At 46.3% G+C, this 23,498-nt stretch overlaps 1 protein-coding gene and 1 long non-coding RNA gene across 14 annotated transcripts in view; one reads left to right on the top strand and one right to left on the bottom strand.

Moving 5' to 3' along the window:
• The window catches only part of Mbnl2 (muscleblind like splicing factor 2), a 156,047-nt gene that overhangs the window by 100,128 nt on the left and 32,421 nt on the right, over positions 1–23,498 (bottom strand). For all 13 annotated transcript variants that reach the window (XR_001781082.2, XR_001781084.2, XR_003950814.1 and 10 more), the window contains one exon: positions 6,159–6,777. Coding sequence is in view for 9 of the 13 variants with exons in the window: in XM_030247589.1 (XP_030103449.1) it covers positions 6,159–6,332 (174 nt within the window). In the remaining 4 variants the exon portion in view is untranslated. The remainder of the gene's footprint in view (positions 1–6,158; positions 6,778–23,498) is intronic.
• The window catches only part of Gm52122, a 49,183-nt gene continuing 37,011 nt past the window's right edge, over positions 11,327–23,498 (top strand). Inside the window, exons 1-2 of the long non-coding RNA XR_003951151.1 lie at positions 11,327–12,095; positions 12,175–12,292. This is a non-coding gene — a long non-coding RNA (predicted gene, 52122). The remainder of the gene's footprint in view (positions 12,096–12,174; positions 12,293–23,498) is intronic.

Genomic DNA, 23,498 nt, shown 5'->3' with positions numbered 1-23,498 from the left:
CTAGCTTACGGCTAGTCCCCCATGCATAAAGAGCAAGATCGGTTTTCCTTAGAAAGGTGAGAGGGTTAGGACAAGGCTGTGTGGTAACAACACACGCAGCTCGAAAAGCCGATGGCTTGTGAACATGTCAGTGAGGCACTGTACAGACGTCCATAGTCCACATCTTCAAATTCCCGCAGAAGGCTTCCTATTCTTAAACTCTATTGTGACCTTAGCACCTGGTTCACAATGCATGGTACAAGGAAAGGCTGAGTACTGTATAGCATCCAGGGGACAATTCACATAGATTATAGTAAGTGCATACCCAAGGTACAGCACACCTTGTACTATCTATCATACACTGTCTGAGGGGCTGGCACGCTTTAGGGCTGAGCATGTGCTAACCGTCCACAGACAGTGGTCATCTCTTATACGTAAGACACCATTCTAGGCTCAGGGACCCTGCAGTGATCTTAGCAGACAAGATCCTCATCGGAACTCAGCTCTGGTTCTCCCAGAATGGAGGAAGTCGACTGGTGAGATGCCAAAAAGCAGCAGGCCTGGGGAGGGGTAGTGGGATCTCGGATGGTGGAAATGGCAGAAAGCTTCACGAATAAACTTACGTGCTTTCCACAAGCTGCTATGAGGTGTGGTAGGACAAACTGCTCACAGAATCTGAGGCAAAAAGAGCTCTAAGCAGAGCAAAGGTCAAAACCAGCCCAGAAGCAAAGCCTGCTGGGCACTGAGGGAGAGCAAAGACCCCAGGCAGCTGGGAGAGCAGACCACTGTCCGCGGAAGTCAGGTGGCTGGAGGCTGATGACTTCACTCTCTCACGGCAGGCTCACTGGGATGCGGACGACTCATCGCAGGATGTGTGCCATTCTATCTTCTGTATGAGGCCAGAAGCCACTCAGAGATCTGGAGCAGAAGTGTCATCCGACTGAGGTGCCAAAAGAATCACACCTTCTTTCTGGGAACTGGCTTCTCTGTGCATGTGGTGCGCACGCGCATGAGCGCACCCCAGGGATGCCAATATACGTGTGTGCACATGGAGCTTGTTATTTCAGCTAAGCTGGCTGGTGAGTGAGCCCCAGGAATCCACCAGCCTCTGCCTTCTCCAATGCTGGGGTTAGGAGCCACGAGGTCATACTTGGGCTTGGTTTTCATAAGGGTGCTTGCTGGTGAACCCCCACCTCCACAACCACACCCACAGCCCCCCGCGCCACCCCTGCCTCCATTGTGTGGTGCTTACTCCCCAGCCTACCAACTAATTTTAATTTAGAAAGGTAATATCTAAGTTTCTAAAATTTGTGTAAACAGTTTTCCCAAGTAGTCTAGGAATATTTTCACCCAAAATTAGCAACACGATTTCATTAGCTGGTTTTCCATTTAAAAGCTCTATTCAACTGTTTAAGAAAACTGAAACCCTTAGTTTCAGTAAATATTAAATTTTAATTCATGTATTTCTTCCCAGATGTTCCTATTTACAAAATAGCCCAGATTGATTCCTGACAGTTGCAAGGAAAAGAATCTGAATACAAAATTCCCAAACACTGCTGTCTCAGAAGAAAGCTGCTCCAGGATTGACAAGTTGACCCTCAGGTGAGATGGGTTAACCAGGTCAAAGCCAGAGCCTGGCAGTAGATGAATTCTCTGCCCATAAAACAATTTTGTCCAGCTCGGCTTAGATGGAGTCACCCTAACTGGTGAAACAGTATTCCGGAATAGAAACCTGTCCTTCCAGAAAGCGTGCGTGCGTGCGTGCGTGCGATGTCGGTTCAGCGCTGAACTGGACCTTTCAGAATGAAGCCACAGCTGCTGGTATGTATATGCTCACATCGACAGCAGCCGCACAATACAGAAACACCACTGTCAGAACTACGATGTATTTTTCCAAGACAACTTTTGTTAAAGCATCTTTTTATACATACCAGTTTCCTTCCAACCACCCCGGCAAACACTTTTTTTTTTCTTTAATGTCCACACATTTATTTTAGCGTGTACTTTGGGAAAATTTAACCATATGTACAAATATAACAACAAGGAAAAGAAGTGTGCGGTCCCTTTATTGACACGGCAACAGAGATTCCTCTCATGAGTACAAACACCCCATAGTGCTTATAAACATCTTCTAGCAAACGGCATCAAAATCTCAAGGATTATAATTGTTTTTTGGTTTTTTTTGTTTTTAGTTTTTTTTTTTTTTTTTTTGGTTTTTCAAGACAGGGTTTCTCTGTGTAGCCCTCGCTGTCCTAGAACTCACTCTGTAGACCAGGCTGGCCTCAAACTCAGAAATCCGCCTGCCTCTGCCTCCCAAGTGCTGGGATTAAAGGCGTGCGCCACCACCGCCCAGCTGGACTATGATTGTTTAATGCCGTGACTGATATATAGGACTGAGGAGCCACCATTCATCACTCCAGTCATCCTGACTTTAGACACAGCTTCCCTTTGAGCCTGTCATCAACACCAGAGGCAGGACTGGGAAACTTCTGGAAGGCAGAGGAACAGCATTGCTACCTTCTGACATGCTCAGCCTTGGGTTAGGGCCTAAGGATGTGGGGAGTCACTCAGAGGGAATACGGTACCTCAGGAAGTAGGAATGGCATCAACTCTAAATGGGAGGAAACTGAGTCAGGGAACTAGAATAACGTTCCTGAAGAGAAACGTGGGGGCAGGGAGGGGTCGCTGCGAGCTTCTGCCCACTGTCTCTGTTACAGACAGCGTCTCTGGACAACATTGTCCTGTTTAACACAGATCTTGAATACTCTGTACCCCAAATGCTTCCGTCTACAAGCACACTTCTCCTGATTTTAAATCTTTTTTTTTTAAACCACATTCTGACTGTACCTCATCCCATGAAGTCAGACGTAGAATTTTCTACTGATGGAATTATGTCAGCGATTAAAACATTTCGTACTTTGAAGGTCTGGATAAGGGAGGATCAACCAGTGTTAAATGAAAGAAAGATAGGCAGCTTCAGGGGGATTAGCCTCGTCACTTTTCGGGCTACTCTTTGCTGCATCTGTAAGCTGTGTGTCCTGTTGTAGGGACTTCTAATCTTTAAAAAAAAATGACGCTTCAATATGAGCACACCAGTGTGCTCGGGCTGTGCAGATCTCAGCCATTTTTGCCAGCGTGTATTCTCACTACTGCTGAGGGCAGAAAGTTATTAAGTCATAAATAACCCAGAGAAGGTAGGGAGGACGGTGAGCAGTTTTCAGATGGAGGCCCATCTTGCACCTGTGCCTGGAGGGCTCCTTCTACATTCTTTACAGTTTGATAACTCTAGACTATATGACTTCGCATTCAAATAAGTCACCTGCAAGTCCACAGTTCTCAAACGGGACTGACAGCCTGGAGCAGTACCCCGAGGTGCTCCCACACTTGAAGGAGGGTGCTCCCATACTTCTGAAAATGGATCTGAAAGTCTCCTTTCACCTGTCTAATGCTCAACAGCCTCCTGGCTTCTTCCTTGAATTCTGTGCTAAACCTAAGGTCCGGCGTGATTCAGGACCCACTGTAGTTCTGATGGACCCATGGTGATGTGGTGAAGCGTAAGGATTGGAGACCTGACTGGGAGGTTTTACTCGGAGATAATCAAGGGGCACTGAGCCTCAGCAGTCAGAAATAGCCCCCCTACCTTTCTTTAACTTTAGGATACTTACTAAAACAGTAATATTTGATGTTATGACCTTTTAGTAGTAACAAGAAAACAAACTAGCACACACTGACTTAAAAAAAAGAAATGAAAACTTATAAAAATACCAAAAAAAGATGTCAGGAAGGCAAAACCAACGATGTCATCCAACTCAAAAATGATGTCAGGAGGGCATAAGCAATTAGGTCATGTATGTCAAAAGTATCAGTATAGTTTTTCTAGATGCAAAAGCCTATAAAGTGTAGCTCCCCTCTGCCATTGGCAAGCTGGGTGACCTTGGGTCACTCACCGGCTGGGGTCCTTAGCAATACCTCGAGAGTGACAGGGATCTTGCGCATTCGTTAGGACACTTCTGAGTATGCATTTAATGTGACAGATTTTATATGGATAATGTCATCAGTGGGTGTGTGGGTGGTGTTATCTCCCCTGGGGAATTGAGAAATAGTGTCTTATATCTGAGGCTTCCAGAAGCCAGCTTTGAATGTCCACTGCTTTTACAGGACACTTCCATTGGTGAGGGGTGAAAAGGTAAGTTCAGATTGCCTTTCCTCTCTCAACGAAAGGGGAAATAAAAAATGCAGAAATGGACTTAAATTACTACGGTTCAGATCAATTATGAGTTATCTGTCTAGCTTTTGCTTAGTCTAGTCAGAAAAGCCTTTTCTGACGAAAGGGTCTAAAACCGTGGTAGCTTACTATATGGAGTTCCCATTTGATTTCCCAAGCTTTTCTTCTCTTGGGCTAAAAATAGGTTCTTCTGCTTTTAGTATGTAGACAGAGTTTCCTTTTTCAAGATATGCAAATATTAACATTGGTTTGAAGACATATTTACAAGATTGATAAGTTAGAATTATGTCTTTTAAGACATAATTTGTGTATATGTGTGTTCCAGTGTATATGGTGTGTGTTCATGTTTGTGAGTGTGTGTGTGTGTGTGTGTGTGTGTGTGTGTGTGTGTGTGTGTGTGGTGTATATGTACCTGTATATGGTGTGTGAAAATGTGTATGGTATGTGTGTGAGTGTGTGTATGACTGTGTGTATGTGTGTGAGCATATGTATGGTTTATGTGTGTGTGTAGTGTATGTGGTGTGTTTGGTATACATGTGTACATTGTGCACATGTGTGTGTGAGAGAGAAGAGAGTGGATTGTATGTGTGTGTATGTGTGTGTGTGTCTGTCTGTCTGTCTGTCTGTGGTGTGCATGTGGGTTCAAAGTGTTGTTCCTTGGATGCAATCCACCTTCCATAGAAGCAGCATCTCTCATGGCCTGGAACCTGTTAACCAGGCCACAGGCATGCCCCTCTTCTACTTCCCAAGCACTGACCGGGTACCTCCTTTTATTTCCTCATGTGAGTTTTAGGCATAAACCCAGGTCCTCACAAGGCCTTTGCAAACTGAATTATTTCCCTGCTTTGAGACATAATTTTCCACATATGATTTAATCACCTTAAGCACCCAGTCTCTTCAACACCTGAGAATGGGGTCCATGCATTCATAGCACCATGATTTCTCAGAAAGGAAATTGAAAGCATTCGTAATATGCTTTAAAATTGGTAAGCATATTGGAGTTTTTCACAGGCAAAAACATCAAGCTAAGTGTCTTAGCCATCACAACGCCCTTAAGACTACCTAAGCCGATCTGGAATTCAAAGCAGCATAATTGTAGGGTTATAGTAAACCTCAGAGAACTCTCAGCCAACCCATCCCACTTCTTCCAAGCATAGTTTTTCATTGAATTCTCCCATTTCTTCAACCCAAACTCTACCCAACTCAATATACGACTGGGGCAGGCCAGCCTCCACAAGCATTCCTGTCAGGTGGAAGCCAGCTCTCTTCTGAGGTCTCCCATGGAAGTGTTCTGTCTTTCTTCCCTGCACCACAATTACTTGTCACTGTGCCCTACTTTCCCTCCAGACATGAGCTCATCAAGTGGACATCTGAGTCACACTGGATTCCTCCGTGATGTTCCTTACAGAGAGGAGGTCCTTCAAGAACCTAACTTTGAGGGTACACTCAGTAATTTCTGCCAGCCATAAAACATTTTCAAGAAAGAATGAACCCCCACCCCCAGGAAGCATTTTAGGAAGGCTCTAGTCAAGAACAGAAGCCACAAGAAGAGGAACTGAGATGTGAGTCAGAGTGACTGGCACATGAGAGTGACAGGGTCGGCTTCCTCACCTTCATGTAACCCGGAGAAGATCATGTGTTAATAAAACGTTTACTGCCGTTGTCAAAGGCCTGACTTTGATTTGAAACTCTTGGGCACCTGAATGTCAAACCAGACCAGAAATACACCACCATGTATTTTTAATTTAAACACAGATATGGAAAAAAAAATTTTTGTATGCCTAGTATAAATAAGTTTCAGTGAAAACCAAACCAAAAGACAACATAAACCTCCCAGTAGCCACCACAAGGAAGACAGAACCGATCTGAACGGCAAACCCTGCAGAGCTCAATGCAGTGCTCTCCTTGAGAGCCCTACGCAAGCTGGAGGCGACATGTAAAATGATCATCTTACCTTGAGGGAATCAAAGCAGGCAATTACTCTTCCATTTTCAACCTGGCAACTTTTGGGGGGGTGAGCAAACTTGCATTCTTCGTCGGAGCGTGAGCACGTTCCTCTCTGGTACTGTCTGCAGACCTCCAGCGTCAGCCACTTTGTGTCTCTCACGGGGGCAACGTTCAAGGCCATGATGAGAACTACTTTGGGCTCTGTTCCTTTCGGTTAAATGTCGAAATCAATCCGAGTCTCAATGATCTCAAAACAACCGCCGTGAAAACTCCAACATGTAAGTTTGAAGGTAAGCAGTGAATTCTTTAATGCAGTCCAATCCAGGAAACCGGGGAGGGGGAATGTGTCAGCAAGCAGGAAGTCAGTCACCGATCGATAGGCCCCACTGGAAGACTGTGAGCCACAAGCAGTGCGTGCTCACTGTCATCTCTGGCTCCCAGGGTTCTAGTCTCTTGACTGTTTTGCAGATACACCCCTCCTTAATAAAGTGGCTTTAATACGATGGCACTCTTTGGGAAAATATTAGTTCTAATGCTCACAGCTTTGGAGGATGTGGGAAAACAACCCTCTTAGATCTTTGTATTTGAGCAGGATGGCGCTTTCCTTCCTTCGTCCTCTTTAAATTCTGAAATTAAACGATTAGCAAAATCAGATCACTTCATTCACTCAAAGGGTCAGGGAAAAGTACATTCAACGAAAACCAAACAACCAAACAAAAAACCCGAAAACCCCAAGAGCTAAACACATGAAGGACTCCCTGAGGGCTGGTGCCAATGAGAGTGATCTCCGGGACAACTTTAAACCACAAACCTGCAAAACAGTATGACATCGACTTGCGTCGTCTGTACTTAGAGGAATCAAACACTTGACCTGTCCACTAAGCTCAGATATAGAGTTTGTGGAAGTATGGTTTAGACCTCAGAGCTTTCAGTATCACAAGGAAGGTGGTACAAAGTGGAGGAGGAAGAAGAGGAGGAGGAGGAGGAGGGGGAGAGGAGAAGGAGGATGGGGAGGAGGAGGAGGAAAGGGGAAGGGGCAACACACTCAGTGCAGACTAATCTAGGCAACACTCCAAGAGTTAGGAGTGACTCAGACAGATGAGTGTGGCAGACACAGTAATTAGGCCCTTGAAACAATTCCATCTAATGTGCTTAATCACCAAACAGTGTATTAGAAATGTGGTTCTCAATTAATTTCACATTTAGGTCATTGATTTTATTGTTGGGAAGGCTATAAACAACTGTAGGGATGTGTCTCTCCTACAAAATGGAGATATTATTTTGGGTGAAGGATGGGTTCTCTATTCCTTGAGTTCTTTTGAGTTTACAGATATTTGATGCTGGGGTTGATAGACCGGGCCTCCTGATATCTGCTCTCTGAACTCTCAATATCTCTTTGCTTCTGCTGTTTGCTTGGTGCCTGCCTTCCCTGCAACACACTGTTAGGTTAAGGACAATTCTTTGAAGTTTCTGCCACCCAGATGCCTTAGTTCACGGCATCTATTAGGATCCCAAGAAGTGCTCATTGACCAATTAAACTTAGGATCTGATGAACGCAAGTTAACGTCCATCAGGTTCAGCTTAGCTTTAGTTGAGACACAACCCAATATCCTCTCCAGGCTGGGAGATGGGTCAGTGGGTAACGATGTTTGCTGCCAAGTCTTACAACCTGAGTTTGATCTCTGAGACCCGCATTGTACAAGGAGAGAACTGACTCTGGAAGTTGTCCTCTGACCTCTGACCTCCACACACCCCTCATACAGAGAAGTTTAAAAATGTTAATGAACTTTAAAAAACTCTATTTAGAATGTGAAGATTAAAAGGCATGCCTGTAACACACTGTAAGATGTCTAAGAACAGAAGATTTCAGCTGTTTTCCTTCTTCAAAGATCATGAAATTAGTAACATTAAAATTGAACATTATAAAGATAAACACAAATAAAAGTAAATTAATCATTTGCAGACATTGTATGTAAGCCTTGATGTCCTTCTAAAAATTTATAGCCAAGGGTACTTCATGAAGCCTGGAAATAGATTAGTCATGCTAAACCCTTAAGGAGGTTTCTATCAGTGACTCATAAGACATTGTCATCAAATTGGAATGGGGCTTAAAGGTTCCTGTGGCTTGATGAGGTCTTGATTACATTTAACTTCCAAGCACAACTTTACAGTGTGATGTGTTTCTCATGGGTTTATATGATCCTGGTACAAACAAGTCCAGTACACTACACTGGCTGTCACATGCAAGTGTATAGGTTTGCAAGATCCTGGACATAAAAGCCCAGTACACTAAAGTGCTTGTCACGTGGAAGGAAGTATGTAGGTTTGATGATCTTGGACATACAAGTCCAGAACACTGCTTGTCACGTGGAAGTACAGCATTAACCCTTGATGATGGGAGAGTCTGCCACTGGGCTTTGTATCCACTGCAGCACAGGTCATTCTAGAATGCTCTCTTTGTACACTGAATGCCACGTTTCCCAGCCGTCAGTCTCAAACTGTTTAACATAACTCTTGATTGCATCAAGAGGTCACATCAAGTGACTGACCTACATCATCTGGGCTCGCTTGCAAGAGTACCTCTGATGACACTGTACAATGGGCTCACCCAAGAATGAGTTTATCAGAATGTATCCCATCACTTAGTGACACTGATTTGTGGTTCAAAACAGCACGTACCAAGCAAGTTCAGAGGGCAGTCATAAAGTGGTTTACAATTGCTCCCAGAAAAAGTGAGTCCCTGCCTTGGTGAAAATCAGTTAGCCTAAGCAGACCAAGCCAAACAGACGTCTCTGCAGTTGGGCTCCTCCATCCTGGAGAAAGCTGTTACATCTCTCACAGGGGAGGGAGGGACCACAATGGTGTCCTGTAGGTTTATTTGGTTATTTATCTTGATTAAGAATTGGGATGCTGGGAACTGCTTTTTCACCTGTATCGCTCTCCGATTTGTTTGTGAATGTGCTAGTGTAAGTTGTACACGTGTGTGCGTTCAGGAAAATGGACAACGATGAAAGCTGGGACACATCGCTGACTTCAATTATAAGATATTTGAGGGAGCTAGGCAGGCTCCTGCTTGTCTGTTTGCCAGTGTGTGTTCACAGCAGCAACATCAAGTAGCTTAGGCTAGCGAGCTTAAGAAGATGAGTCTAATAACCAAATTTACTCTGTATCAGGTTTCACCAACTGGCCCAGACCTGCAGCAGCTTCAATACCTCCAATCCACCTCCAAACCTGGTGCAGAACAAAGGACCGGGGAAGCAAAAGCCAAGAAATGTTTCTGCTCATCAGTGGAGACAGGGCATCGGCGATTGAGGGGCCTCAGACTACGTTCTAGACACAGTCAGTTCCTACTCAGAAAACATCATGCAAAGCTCTCTGTTAGGCAGGTTTCTAGATGACTGGGATGAGGGACATGCTGTCCTCAAAGGCAGCAGAGCCCCATCTCCAGGATTCTTAGGTAGGACAGAAATAGGCAAACCTAGGCATTCCTTCATAGATGGCAAGAATAAAGGTTCAATAGTCTTTATTCACAGAAGCCACACATGGCGACATTCTCAGCCCAGAGAAAGAACTCCCACTTCCAGTTTGATAAAAAAATGCAACCAGAATTTGGGTTGACAGACTATCATGAGAATCTGGCCTCTGCACATACTTATCTTCACTGGCAAATGAAACAATATATCTATGGAGCGCAACCAATGTCTTAAAACAAGCACACACTCCAGATCATCTACTTCAGGTGGCACTTCCCATACGTCTCTGTTCCTCTGGTGAGGACACTTTCAACTATGGCCATTTTCAACTATGGCCTCTGCATTATTAAACATACCACCCCTTATCAAATTTCCCAACATCCCATTCTACAGTTCCCTGGTTAACACAGTCTACTTTTGGCTCTTGGAAGTTCTTTTCTGTGAGGGAGGGGTTAAGATTCCACATATAAATTAGGATTCCAAAAATTTTTAGGATTCCACATGTAAATATTTAACATAAACTTGCTTTTAGGAAGACAGCAAGCTTTTTGTTGACAGTCACTTTATGTCAAACAAAAGGTTGTACGCCCTGTAACAGGAACACACTGCTATTTTAAGTATGTTGTTGTAAATCTGTGGCTTATGTTCTTCCAAATATGCTCTCTGTTCCTGTCCTAGAGGTTATGTCTCTAGTTATGAAAGGCCCAATCTCCTTGTGGTGTCACAAGTAGATACAAGCAAGCAGCTGTGGGACCCTGGAAGACAAAGTGGCTTGAACTAGGTTTAGGTGAGGCCATCATAGCTGATGAGCAATAATGACAAGAGAAGATGAAGAAGACCAAGTTTTAACTTGTTATCAAGGACCATGCTGACTGTGCCCACACAGATCCAATTAAATACTGGATCGGCTAGGCTGCACATAGTTGGAAGAGCAAATGTGTGCTGGGCTGTGCCATCCAGAATGGGAGCCCCTTCCATGTGGCTACGTGACGACATTTAAATCTTCATCCTTCCATTTATGTTCAGTTTCAAATTGACCCTGCCAGTACAGCTAGTGGAAGATGTTCAAGTGTGACTGAACCAAGTTGAGTATAGGAGCACCCCCCCATCAACCTGTAGACTCTATGAAATCTAGATACACATCACATATGCACAATGGAAATTTATCATTCACGCTTTTATATTATGCGGAACCAGTGTCCCTGACCCTCTATTCCCGGTAAGTCGACTAACTACTTCCTTCAGTTTCTCGTACCTTCTCATGGCGGCTACCACAGGTCGGGTTATACAAAATCTGAAAGCCTCTTGTAAATAGTGCAGTGTCTCAATGCAGAGTGATAAGGAGAGTCCTCTAGACACTCATTGATGGAACCCACTCTCAAGTCTCTTCCTCCACACAGAAGCTCCATATAGAAGCCATGATTGAGCCTTGGCGGATTCATGTGCCTCAGCACTGATTTGGGGAGCAAGATACAAACTAGTAGATGATGCATGACCACACGGGAGACAAGGGCCTGTACCTACAACAGCCCTCAAGCCTGGCCATTTATTTTTAAACAAGTGTCCCTACTTCTTAATTCAAAAGAAACCCTGATAAGACCACATATACGAGCCTCTCCACCCCACTCGAGTGGACCTCCCAAACCTATGACATCACAAGGTGACAGCAGAACCCACAGAAGCTCTTACAGAATTTGCTTCCTGTGTATAACGCATCTTGGCTGTTATTTCCGAATCCCTTGAATTCAGCACAGCACCTGGTCTGTAGAAAACACTCTATAACATGTTGCTTGAATGAACTCCTGATCTGCATTTTAATGCAGACCAAATTCAAAGCTACAGAAGTAAGGTTTTGACAGGGCCGTTTGGCTACGACCTCAAGGAACATTCCGGGAGGCACCCTGATTCATTCTGCTGTAGTCAAACAAACGGAGGCTGGGCAGCTGACCCAGGGATGAAGAGCTCAATCTCTATGCCTGCTCTCAGCCCAGTAACTGTCAAAGAGCAGGACCTTACCCAGCAGTGCTGCAGTCCCGTGCAGCTTATGCAGAAATGCAGACTGTTGGTGTTGGCATCAGGACCTCCCAAACCTATGACATCACAAGGTGACAGCAGAACCCACAGACCTGCTACCAAGACAACAGCTCCCATATTCCCAGAATCCACTTGGCTCACCTCCCACCTTTACCTGCTTTATGTCATTTTCCGTATAAAAAGGGGAACGCTCCTCCCTCTCTCTTTTTGTTCCCTTTCCTCTTTCTGCTGCCACCTCCCCCCTCCAAATAAACCTCTTACACTTAGAGCTGTTTGGCCCAGTGTGCTGTGTTCAGACGTGAGCCAAGACTGTAACACGTCAGTTGGATCCTCCAGAGATCTCATGTTGGTTGCTCAGGGCAGGCCAGCCACCTGTGTTGAGTAAACCTCCTGGAGTGACCGGTGCCAGCCTGACCAGCAGTCCTTGAAGCTCTGAAGTATGCTCTATACTTCTCTTGGATGCTGAAGGAGCAAAGATGTCTGCTTCGGGTTACCAAAGAATCTCTGTATTCGCAGATTCCTACAGAAGCAGCTATAGGAGGTCGAGCACAGGACTCCCTCCATGGCTTCATGTCTGACCAATCCAAACAAAGCCAAACTGGAGGAGGAGAAGCACCCAAGAGCTCTGTTCCAGGTGAGACTTCTGGGGGGGGAGGGGTTCAAAGACCTACATGCTCACCTCAGGGACTTTGAAAATGTAGGCCTTGGGGGAGGGGGGTTGCTTTGTAAAGGACTTTCATCTGGTGACACAGTTGTCAACTGAGAGAAAGGGCTATTTTGTAAAGCACACTCCCCCATTGCCCAATCGTTTCTAAGCCCAATACCCAGGCTTTCTATCTTCAAAGGGAAGACTCGCTCCAAGTTCAAAGATAAATGGCTTTCTATAGTATTTCTTGAAATTCAGAAGGCCCTTCCCATTCAACTCTACACACTAATGTCAACTATTTTTAGGGTCCTTTCCTCACATGGCACTGCCATTTTTCAAAATTTATTTAAAACTCTTCTAGGTGTTAGCTTTTTTCAGAGAGCTGTGACTCTGGACTATATAAAAGGATTTGCTACTGAGATGCTATGACAATTGCTAAATTATGCAGCCAGTAAGCTGGGAATGCCTGGCCCTTCGCTGTGGGAGAGGAGGAGGTAGGTGGCACCCCAGTGTTCCACACCCTCAGACAAGCCCAGGCTGAGAACCCCCCAGGTGTCCCACTTTGTGGATAATTTGCACATTTCTGAAGGCAAAAACATCCATCATGCCCAATCATGAGGCAGAGTTGATCAGAATTGAAGCCGCCTTAAGGGAACTGGCTCTGCTGCAGCACAGCCTTCCTGGTTCACTCCTGGTCACCTGGGCTGCCTTAGCTGTCGGCCAGATGAGGCCTCCTGCGGCACTGATTAAAGGATCCTTGCAAAACAAACCGGTTTCTGAGTCAGGCAGTCAAGGACTCATTAGCCATTGAGTAAGGCAGAGGAGAGGAGAGAGGCCTTTAACGTTATTTTGCATACATGTGATTACAGTGAAGAGCTCTTGTGCCTTTGACTTCCTAGTTCTCATTTTTTTTTTTACAATCTTTGGGTTTTTAACATTTAAAAAAATTAAAATAAGCATTTGTTTCTTGATTTGAGAAGGGGTCTCTCTCTATTCCCTGTGTAGCATGGGCTGAGCCTAGAGCTCAAACTGACTTTCCTGCCTCAGCCTCCTGCAGAGGCCTGTGACAACTTGCTGAGCTTTTCCTGGCAGCCTGGAAAGCAGGGATATTCTTTTAGATAGTCTCTTACTCTGTAGCCTTGGCTAGCCCGGCATACACTTTATAGCCCAAATGGGCTTTGAACTCTGGCCATTCCCCTGCCTCAGCCTGCCAGGACTTGGATTATAGGCTATTATTATAGGCACATGATTTTAATACATTAAAAGAAAATGATCTTTCCTTCCCGGGAGTAGCTTGACATCTGGGAGTAGCTTGATATCTGGGAGTAGCTTGATATCTGGGAGTAGCTTGATATCTGGGAGTAGCTTGATATCTGGGAGTAGCTTGATATCTGGGAGTAGCTTGATATCTGGGAGTAGCTTGACATCTGGGAGTAGCTTGACATCTGGGAGTAGCTTGACATCTGGGAGTAGCTTGATATCTGGGAGTAGCTTGACATCTGGGAGTAGCTTGACATCTGGGAGTAGCTTGACATCTGGGAGTAGCTTGATATCTGGGAGTAGCTTGATATCTGGGCATACCCTCCTCTATTTCCATAGACAACTGCTCACACAAGCTCTCTCCACTGATAAAAGAATTAGCCACATCCCTGCCTATCAGGTGCAGACACAGCAAGGATGGGAGGAGAGTCTGGAGGAGCCACCAGCTGAAGTACCAGGCCTGAGAGCCACTTGACTCGGAGGAGTGGGGGGTGGTACTGTCCAGTAACCACTGCCTTGGAGATGAGATGTCACAGCAGGTTTCCCTCAGACTGCTCGGTGGACCAAGAGACAGAGATGGTCAAGGGAAAAAAATAAAGAGCCCACCGGGCTTTTCAGAGAAATCAGAAGGATGGCTATCTCCAAAACCATTTGTTCTCCTAAAATCCTTGAATTCGGTTTCTTCCTGACTTATTAAAAAGTATCTATAAAATGGTGCTTTGAAAGGTAAGGGGTGAAAACCAACTTGGCTAGCCTGGCTTCTAGCCTTCCCTCCAGATAACTGTGTGAACCTCTTTGAGCTTGGCGATCAAGGGCGTGATAACACCTAGCCCATAAATATCTCCTGTACCACCACATAACTCGTAGTATGTTACCAGGTCTCTCTTTACGGTAGCTAATCTACATTCGTTTAGATTCTTGGAGATATTTGCATTAAAATTTAAGTTTTACTTTCTAAGCTGTCTTGGTCTCACTACTGTTTTTAAGAGCGAGGCAGTTGTATAAACTGGGGCAAGGGTTTTTCATTAGCTTGTTGGGACGTCACCAGAAAGCATAGGGATCCCTGAAAAACCATGTTGTTGGGTGTAATTGTGTTAGTAAATGTGTGCTTAGAGACACACACAGAGACCCTGTATCTTTAACAGTCTTGAAAGCCAATGAAATATATATTTAAATAAATATGTATATGCATTTATATGTATATAGACACACACATGTATGTATATATGTGTGTGTGTACATACATATATATGCATGTATGTGTATACATGAAGAACTCTCTCTAGGATGAGGCATACGAGCATGGAGTCCCTTCTATAATATGAACTCCAGAGCCCTCTGACCGATCCTCCTCTGAACGTCTCCAGGCCATTATTGAATGGGGGCAGAGTTCTGACTGTCAATGGCATCTCCGTTTCAGATGCTACTCAAATCTTCTGAACACACTTTCTGATATACTGCTGAAGGAAATGGGGCAGGCACCCCCCCACACACACACCAGGGTCGCGCAATAGGTCACCATTATCTAGGACAAAGGCAATAACGGAAAAGTGTCTCAGCTAATGTTTTCTCTGTGTGCAGCACGTCTTAAAGTCTCAGTGAAAAAGTCATAAAAATCCAGGGTTCATTTTAATATCTGAACATTTCCAACTTACTTTCATAGCCAATTCCAGGAACACACAGAGACTGAAATCTCATCTTTAATTAGAAGAAAGAAAAATTCTAAATATACCCCTAAACCCACAGCCAGAGAGAATATATTCAGCACATACTATATTCAAATAAAAAATTATTTTTTCCATTGTGTTTTCTACACAAATACAATTCAGCTAGGAGATGCTGTGATTGGAAGGAAAGCAACCGCATCAGATAACACTCAGCACAGTGCTTGCCTCCCGGTGGCCCATGGCTGCAGCTAGACAGAGTGACAGAGACCTACATTTCTCCTTAGAAAGCCCTTTTTCCTTCCCTGGCCACAGTCTGCAGTGAACACAATGTCTATTGAGCCGCCCCTTGTCCTTTTCTCCCGTCCCTCTTGACGCCAGCCCGATGGCCACTCCTGCCTGCTCTTGTGGCTTGGCTCTGCATATCTCCTAAATATGCTTGTTTTTAATGTTTTTTCCTCATCTGGTGCTGCTCTTTTGAGAGACCATGGGACTTCTGAATTGGCTCCCAAAGCTGCTGTGATCTGAGCAGACTCTGTCACACACTCCTGCCTTCCTTAACTGAGAGATCCACCATGCTTTCCCCACCAAGAGGTATTGAAAAGCCTCTGGAACCATGAGCCGACATAACTGTCTCCTTCCTTAAGCTGTTTCTGTCAGGTATTGTAGGTACAGCGAGGCAAGAGTTCTAGATAAACACGCCGACACATGCTAGGGTTTCCCTTTGACATAATACAAATCGAAGAGATGCCTCATGCAGCCAACAGACATACATTTAAAACAATCAATGCATTGCTACAGCTGTAGGTTATCTAGCAATGAAGGCACATATGGATCAGAGTCGAAAACTCACGTCTGCGTGGATGTGTGATACTGCATGGGAAGAGGTTGTCACAAGCACGGCCAGTGGCAGAGTTTTTCAAAGATGCACTTTTGTTAGCTGGGACTCAGCAGCTGTGCTTCTGGAAGCTCACGGTTGCCCCCAGTAGTAAAAGGAGGAACTGGGAGAGAACCTGGAGGTGTGTGTGCAGTACCTGCCTGAATTAAATCCCCAAGTAGTCAGGGAACATGCTTCAGTTTGCACAACTGCTGTCATCTTTAACAACTCATAACACTCAGCCATCCCAGAATGTTGATGTAGACAGATAGAGCAGAGTCGAGGTCTCAGCTTCTATCAACGTGATTGGACTTCTGACATTATAACTGTCTACCTGGACACTTAGTGGCCATGAATGACCGTTGCCATTCTTCATAGAATCATGCAAGACATCAAAGCCCGTTCACTCACATCCGGTAAGTTCCAGAGCTGTGTGAGTTTCCACAGTGCACCTCAAGGAGGGGTGACACTCATGGAAAAGAATGACAGGGGTCTCAGGATGTCCAAGCACACTTGGGGACATTGAGCCAGCATAGTGAACACCAAGGACCTCAAACAGCACTGTAAAAAGGATGAGGAGACTATGCCTGGAAAAGACTCCCTAGGGAAGCACAACTCTCAACATGTGTCCTGGAGGAGCTCGTAAGAAGTAGGGGATTGTCCAAAGGCTGGAGCAATGGTTGCAGAGAAAAGGAAAAACCGTGGGGGAAAACTCAGCTGTAGTGATGGCTGGCAAAGAAAGACCACGTACAGATCCTGAGTGATCGTCAGCAAGCGGTAACCTTTGGGGGTCCGTGGAAACGGGAAAGAGATGAGGCAAAGAGAACTTCAAAGTGTGTGTTCTGCGTGGGCAGAAGGACCTGATGCGGTGCTCCAATGAAGAGCATCCATCAAGAAGTCAGGGCCATTTGGAAATACGGCCACGAGGTGACATCCAAGTTACCCAAAATGGCAGCTCAGGCCATGGGATGGCTAAGAGACAGATACACTCCCTGAGCGAGAGCAACGACAAACCAGACTTGTGTGTGTCTCTGGGAGACTAAAAGGCAACCTGAACAGGACTGAGCACAGTTCACTTAGCTTCTTAGTCGTGACAGAAGAGCAAGGCAGACCACAGAAAAAGCAAAAAAAAAAAAAAAAAAAAAACAGTCAACATAGGCGTCTCTTAGCCATCCAGTAGGAAGGGAGGAAGAGGCAGAGCACTAAGATGTGGGTAGCCTCCATGCCCGCTGTGGCAGGGACAGCAAGGCGCATGTGTGGACAGCTGATCCGCAGTGTCATTTTTTCTTGATTCTCCAGGTGTCGGTTCTTGTGGTTGTGGAGTAAAGACAAGAGCAACCAAAGCACAGACACAGCCATGGTGTACGTGCAGGCACAGGGACAGCAGGACAGACAGCAGGACTGCAGGGGGGGTGATGCCCATGTTCTGCCCCCATGCTGGATGTACTGGATGGGACCTTGGGCAGCTGTGTTTCTGGAACCTCAGCTCCTCAGAGTAATCAGAGGTTGAGGCGAACACACAGAGGAGGTGGGCAGCCTCCCCAACTCTCCTTCCTAGGCTCCCTTCTTTGGGGGGTTGGAAGGAAGGGAACAGGAAGGAGTTTGGGAAGACGGTGGGCGAGAGTGGGAGTTGGTGAGCTAGAGATGACCGGCAGAGGAAGGAGGAGAGAGGACACCAGCAGCTCCTGGGACGAAAAGACAAGCTGCTCAATTCTTCCTCGGGGTAGAAAGAGGGTGGCTTGAAGCCACACAACCGGAAAATCAACTCTAGGTAGCTCCCCGTCTCCACCACTTCAGTCAGGTCAGGGGGTGGGGTGGGGCTGGGCCCTTGGATGCCACCGAAAGTGAGAACAAGGATGTTGGTAGTAACACAACACTGGGGGGAAAGCAGAGGCAGAAATATCAAGTGTGTTAGACAAAGAGGCTTCCAGGGAGAGGCAGCCTGGATAGAAGACTCTGGACTTGTGTCTTTCTTTACCCACTCCTGGCTGGCTTAGAGTAGCGATATGCGAAGAGAGATGCAAACACGGGTTAAGGGTTTTGAGATACAGTGTACACGACCCAGAAGTCCAAAGGCCGAGGGAGATTAGCGTGCAGGAGGCAGCAGCTGAGGTAGGTGGCAAGGTTATTCTCCCCCAGTAGAAACTGTGTATGGCATCTTGGGAGTCCATAAATATCTCCATATGTGCATATGTGTGGCTGCGTACATGCCAAGCCAGAGCAGTGAGTGACGTCAGACCTGGGAGTGGCCAAGAATGGTTAGACCAGGGCTCAGCACACTACAATGGCACGTGCTCAGAAAACACAAGAGTCAGCAGCTTCCCAGAATTCTACCCACTGCGTGGCTGCTCAAAAGGTGAGATAAGAAACACACACACAGGTGTCACCTAGCGAGAGCCAAGAGCTGGACGGCCTTGAAGGAAGCACAGGGTAGAACGCACTGACATTTAACAGCTCTCAACCTGGGGTTAGCATATTTAATGGTGAGATAAGACCAGGGTAGTGCTTAGAACAAACATTTACTGAGCATCATTTGCGATGAGGCTTTTCAGGTGGAAGGGAACACAGATGAGAACTATGACAGAGTTCATGCCTGGTGGCCTGTGCTCTTTGGAGGAGGAGGTGGCCGCATGTGGGAGCCAGAAGGGCTGATACAGGCGCACCCTGTAATGCCTTCTAGGCCTCTGCTTAAGCACTCCTCTGTCCAGTTTTATGGCTCTAAACTCAGGCAATGTTTATAGCTTTAGACAGCTATGTCTCCCACAGACCCATTCTCTCTGCTCCTGTCTCTCTCCTTTGTCCTTCTCTTCCCCTCAGACCTGAATACAATACACAGGTGAGCAACATGGATGACCCTTAAGAGATTTGGGATCTGGCGGCTCTCCATCACCCAAACCACCTTTATTTCTGTGTTTATTTCTAGCATAGGCTCTCAAGACATCTATTCGGGCTACTTCCCACCTCACCCTTACTTCCCACCTCACCTCTACTTCCCACCTCACCCTTACTTCCCACCTCACTCACTTCTCACCTCACCCACACTTCCCATCCTCACCCCTACTTCTCATCCTCACTCACTTCCCACTTCACCCCTACTTCCCATCCTCACCCCTTCCCACCTCACCCCCTACTTCCCACCTCACCCCTACTTCCCATCCTCACCCCTACTTCTCATCCTCATCCCTACTCTTCATCCTCACCCCTACTTCCCACCTCACCCCTACTTCCCACCTCACCCCTACTTCCCATCCTGACCCTTACTTCGCACCTCACTCCTACTTCCAATCTCATCCCTACGTCCAACCTCATCCCTACTTCCAACCTCACCCCTACTTCCCTTTAATTAGCAAAAAAGGAAAGTAGTCAGAAATATAAGCAGATCAGCCCTCTGCCCACCTACATGTGAGTTTGACATAGTCAACAATGGCTTCATGGTTGGTGCCATGCCTTCTCTGACCAACAATCTGCAACAACCTTTGTGATTGGCCCCACAGCTTCTCTGGTAATCTCTCTCCTCCGTTCCTTCCTCCCAGCCATTCTGGCCTTCATCTGGGTCCCAGGGTGACCAGCGCATCCTGCCTCCACGCTTTAATCTCCTGGACCCTTCTGCTGGCAATACTCTCCCAGACAGCCACGCCTTGGAGGTCACCCTTCGGGGAGGCCTCTTCTGATGTAATATTTCATCAGTGCTCCTGTTCGTGCTGGCTCTCCCTGCCTGCCGTCTTCCCTCCAAAGCCCTCGTCAGGTTTCAGTGCTCACACATTTATTTTACAACTGGAATGTAAAGGGACTGAATCTGTTGTATATCCCCTGGCATCTAGCAAAGCACCTAACTTGGGGACATAGCAAACACCGAACAAATCCCTGCTGAATGAGGAGTGAACACATGAATGGGGAACACATGGCTGGACAGGCTCCAGAGCTCAGTCTGAGCTTTGTTCCATCTTCAAGATGGGACTTGAAATAGTCCTCGGCCACTGTTGTTCTTGCTATTATTTCTGCTCCCCAGGAATCCAGTTTGTGAGCTTTAAGAGGGAGGGGGGCTTGGCAGTTTCTAAAGCCACTTCTGCCCTTCAAGCTCTGTGGCTGTTCGGTGACTGGCGAGGCTGACTTAAGGAGAGATGTATTTTTAGGGACTCTTGTGAAAATCTTATCAACTCGACTGCGTTTGACCTAGATTCGTTAGCAGGCCCTTTGAGCCATGGGATCTAATGGGAACGTATGTCACGGGAAGGGGGACATTTGCAGAGTGCAGACTTGGGGGATCTAGGAGTAGAGGTAGTGGTGCTATCCTCGGAAGGCACTTGGCAGGTCAGGAAGGAAGGAAGAAAGCAAAAAGGACTGAGAAGGCTCGAGCCTCAGCAGCTCGATGGCTGAATTAGCCTTCCTCCTGTTTTCTCTCCCACCAACACAGAATCCGAGTTATTTCTCAAGCCAGGTCTGAGTGGCAGCCACCTCAGACTTCCTTGTGGAAAGAAAGAAGCTGTTGAAGGCGCAGACCTGCAGAAGGGCGGTGGTGCTGGTGCCTTGAGCTGTCTGGGGGAAAGGCTGTTGAGCCTGAGAGGCTATAAAAGAGGGTGCTCCATTGCCCTCCCTCTTTGGCTTGTCTTATTCTAGCAAGCCGAGCAACATCTCAGAATAACTAACACCCCAGAGCTGATGCATCCCTAAGGACACCTCAGACAGTGGCCTCCTGTGAGGCAGGGCTAAAAGTGTGCTTTCTAAGGTAAGGACATCAAGACACACCATGCAGAGAACATTTCCAGCTCTTTGCCTCTCTCCACTTCTGACCAACATTCACTACTTGTGCAGGACAAAGGCACCCTGGAACAGAACCAGACATGACATACTGGACAGGAGAGTTCCACGAGTTTCCTTAGAAAGACAGAAACCTGCTGGCTTGCTTGAACCCTATAGGTGTCAGCACGGACAGACCTGTAACCTACACAAGACATACTCCTTGAATGGTGAGAAGAGCAAGCCTTCCTCACGCCCTACCGTGTGAACACGAAGAGCAGAGCCCAGAAGTTCAGGAGCTATTAACAACGGCTCAAAACCAGATTTTTTTGCTTTCCAGAGATTTTACTCAACTCTAGAAGAAGGGAGTGTCTGAGGGGAGGGGTGGGATTTCCAGCCACACTTCTTTTAGCTGCCATTGATATGGAGGAACTCAAGCCACAAGAATGCGTGAGTGGGCTACCTAAGTGGGTTTGAGTCAACCATTTGTCTTATCTTAAAGGAAACTGAGCTGTCGGATACTGAAATCAACAACCAATATTCCTGTGTTTAAAGTCTGAACTCTAAGGAATAAAATGACCCAGGCAATTATGTATGATCTATAATGGAGAAGCCCGGGCACACGTGGGCACTACAAGATTATGTCAGTGTTCGCTGTGGGGTGGAGGGAGCTCCGGCCGCAGGCTCCTTGCAATGGGTACTTCTGTCTCCTTTTCTTGGACTCAGTTCCTTTTGTCACTTTTCCTAGGAGGCTAATCACCACCAAGCTCTGCTCTCCTGCCGCCACCACATCATTTCTAAGCAACTTCACCTGGTGCTGTGTCACCATGGTAACCATGGGCCAACAGTTTACCACTGAGAACCAGGGAGAAAGGAAGCAGCTACAGGCTCTTCTATGGTCACCAGTCACATCTGGGTACCAAATAGGCTTCTTCCCATTTTATGGAAGGGGAAACTGAGGGTCAGGTCCAGGAGGATGGAATCTTGTCCATAGAGGATGAAAGGGCCAGGGCTGAGGAGTGCGCCCCACGATGCTGTGCCCGGTATTCACTTTTACTGCAACGGCAGCAAACATCTAGTTCTGAGCATCTAGTTCTGTCTGGGAACCAGGAACCCTGTAGATTTGACTCTATTGCTTTTGGCACAACTGTCTGCATGCTCCATTTTCCAATACACACTTTGTACCCAGGTGCAAGCATTTTGGTTTCCCAGGCCTACTAGCTGGTGGACTCTATTTGGCCTCGGTATTCCTTCCACCCAGAACACTGTACTTCTTTAAAAAAATATATCCATTTCCTTTAAGATCTTTTTTAAAGAGACACACTGCCGAGCTGGGAAATTAATAACCCGGCATAACCTGTGATGCCACCCTCAAGACAAACTCTCAAGTCACTTGTTCATTATCTTCTGAAATGATTTTTATCATCCATGTTCCCATGTGCATACTTCAATTGCTCTTCTAAGCCTGCTTGCTACTCAAACTGGTCTGACCTCTTTCTCAAGAGAACCAATGGCTTAGAATCAAACCAAACCTGACAGAGGGAGGGACAGAGGGAGGGGAAGGGAGAGGGGGGAGGGGAGGGGAAGGGAGGGGAAGGGAGGGGAGGGGAGGGCAGGGGAGGGGAGGAGAATGAGAAAGGCAGGAGAGAAGGAGAATGAGAGAGGCTGGAGGGAGGGAGGAAAAGAGAGGGAGAGAGAATATGAACCTGAATAATACTTCTTTTGATATCCAGATTATTATATAGCTACTTAGTGAAGCGCTTTGGATATATGTCTGACATATTCCAAAAACCAAAATGGTTTACTTCTGTCTTGTTTTGGTCATTGGCACATGTATGAAGGGTGACTTGAGCATGCATTACTCTGTTGTTTTTAAAGTGTGACTTTACTGTTACCGTCTATTTTTAACTAGTAGCAGAATGTGAAGCAATAGTTATGATTACAATAGGGCTCCGGTGTGTGCGCGTGTGTATATGTGTGTGTGCATGTGCGTGCCTGTGTGTGTGTGTGTGTTTGCCTGTGTGTGTGTGTGTGTGTGTGTGTTTGCCTGTGTGTGTACACGATGGCATTTCACTTGCTGAAATTTGCCTTCTTGGTGGAGATCAAAACACCTCACTCCCACTTTACAGGAGGAGACCTCTGATAAGGGCACTGCTTAATTCAGTTCACAGCGCTGAGAGCCAGAGACATAACCAGGAGCCCTGGACATCTCTCTACCTTGAAACTTCACTAGCCGAGAGCGGAGCATTACAGGGACCCATGGAAGTATCTGGAAGACTTAAAGAAAACCAGGACCAGGCATTGCTGCGTCTGGAGCCATGGCAGGGAGTCTGCAACAACGACAATGGAAATGTTGGTTTAGGTCACTGATCATCCCTGCAGCAGCAGGCAGGAATGGAAGCCTCTGCCGGCTTCCACTTTTCCAGTAAGAATGACTCATCAGTTACAAACACTCTGTAAGCCTATCTACCCGCTCATCACTGCCAGCTGCTGTCACTAGGCCTCCTCACTCAGCCAGCAAGCATTCCAAACTTTTGCAAATTATAGTTCTTTTTTGTTTTTAAACCAATCAGATAAGGCACATGACCTCAGGCTGGTCCACTGTAAGGATTCACTGCTCTCAGTCGTAGTAAAGGGATGGCTTAGCTTTCTCTTC

This window comes from Mus musculus, chromosome 14 (assembly GCF_000001635.26).
Source record: "Mus musculus strain C57BL/6J chromosome 14, GRCm38.p6 C57BL/6J".
Classification (NCBI taxonomy): Eukaryota; Metazoa; Chordata; class Mammalia; order Rodentia; family Muridae; genus Mus; species Mus musculus.
This window is presented reverse-complemented; position numbering and strand designations above follow the sequence as displayed.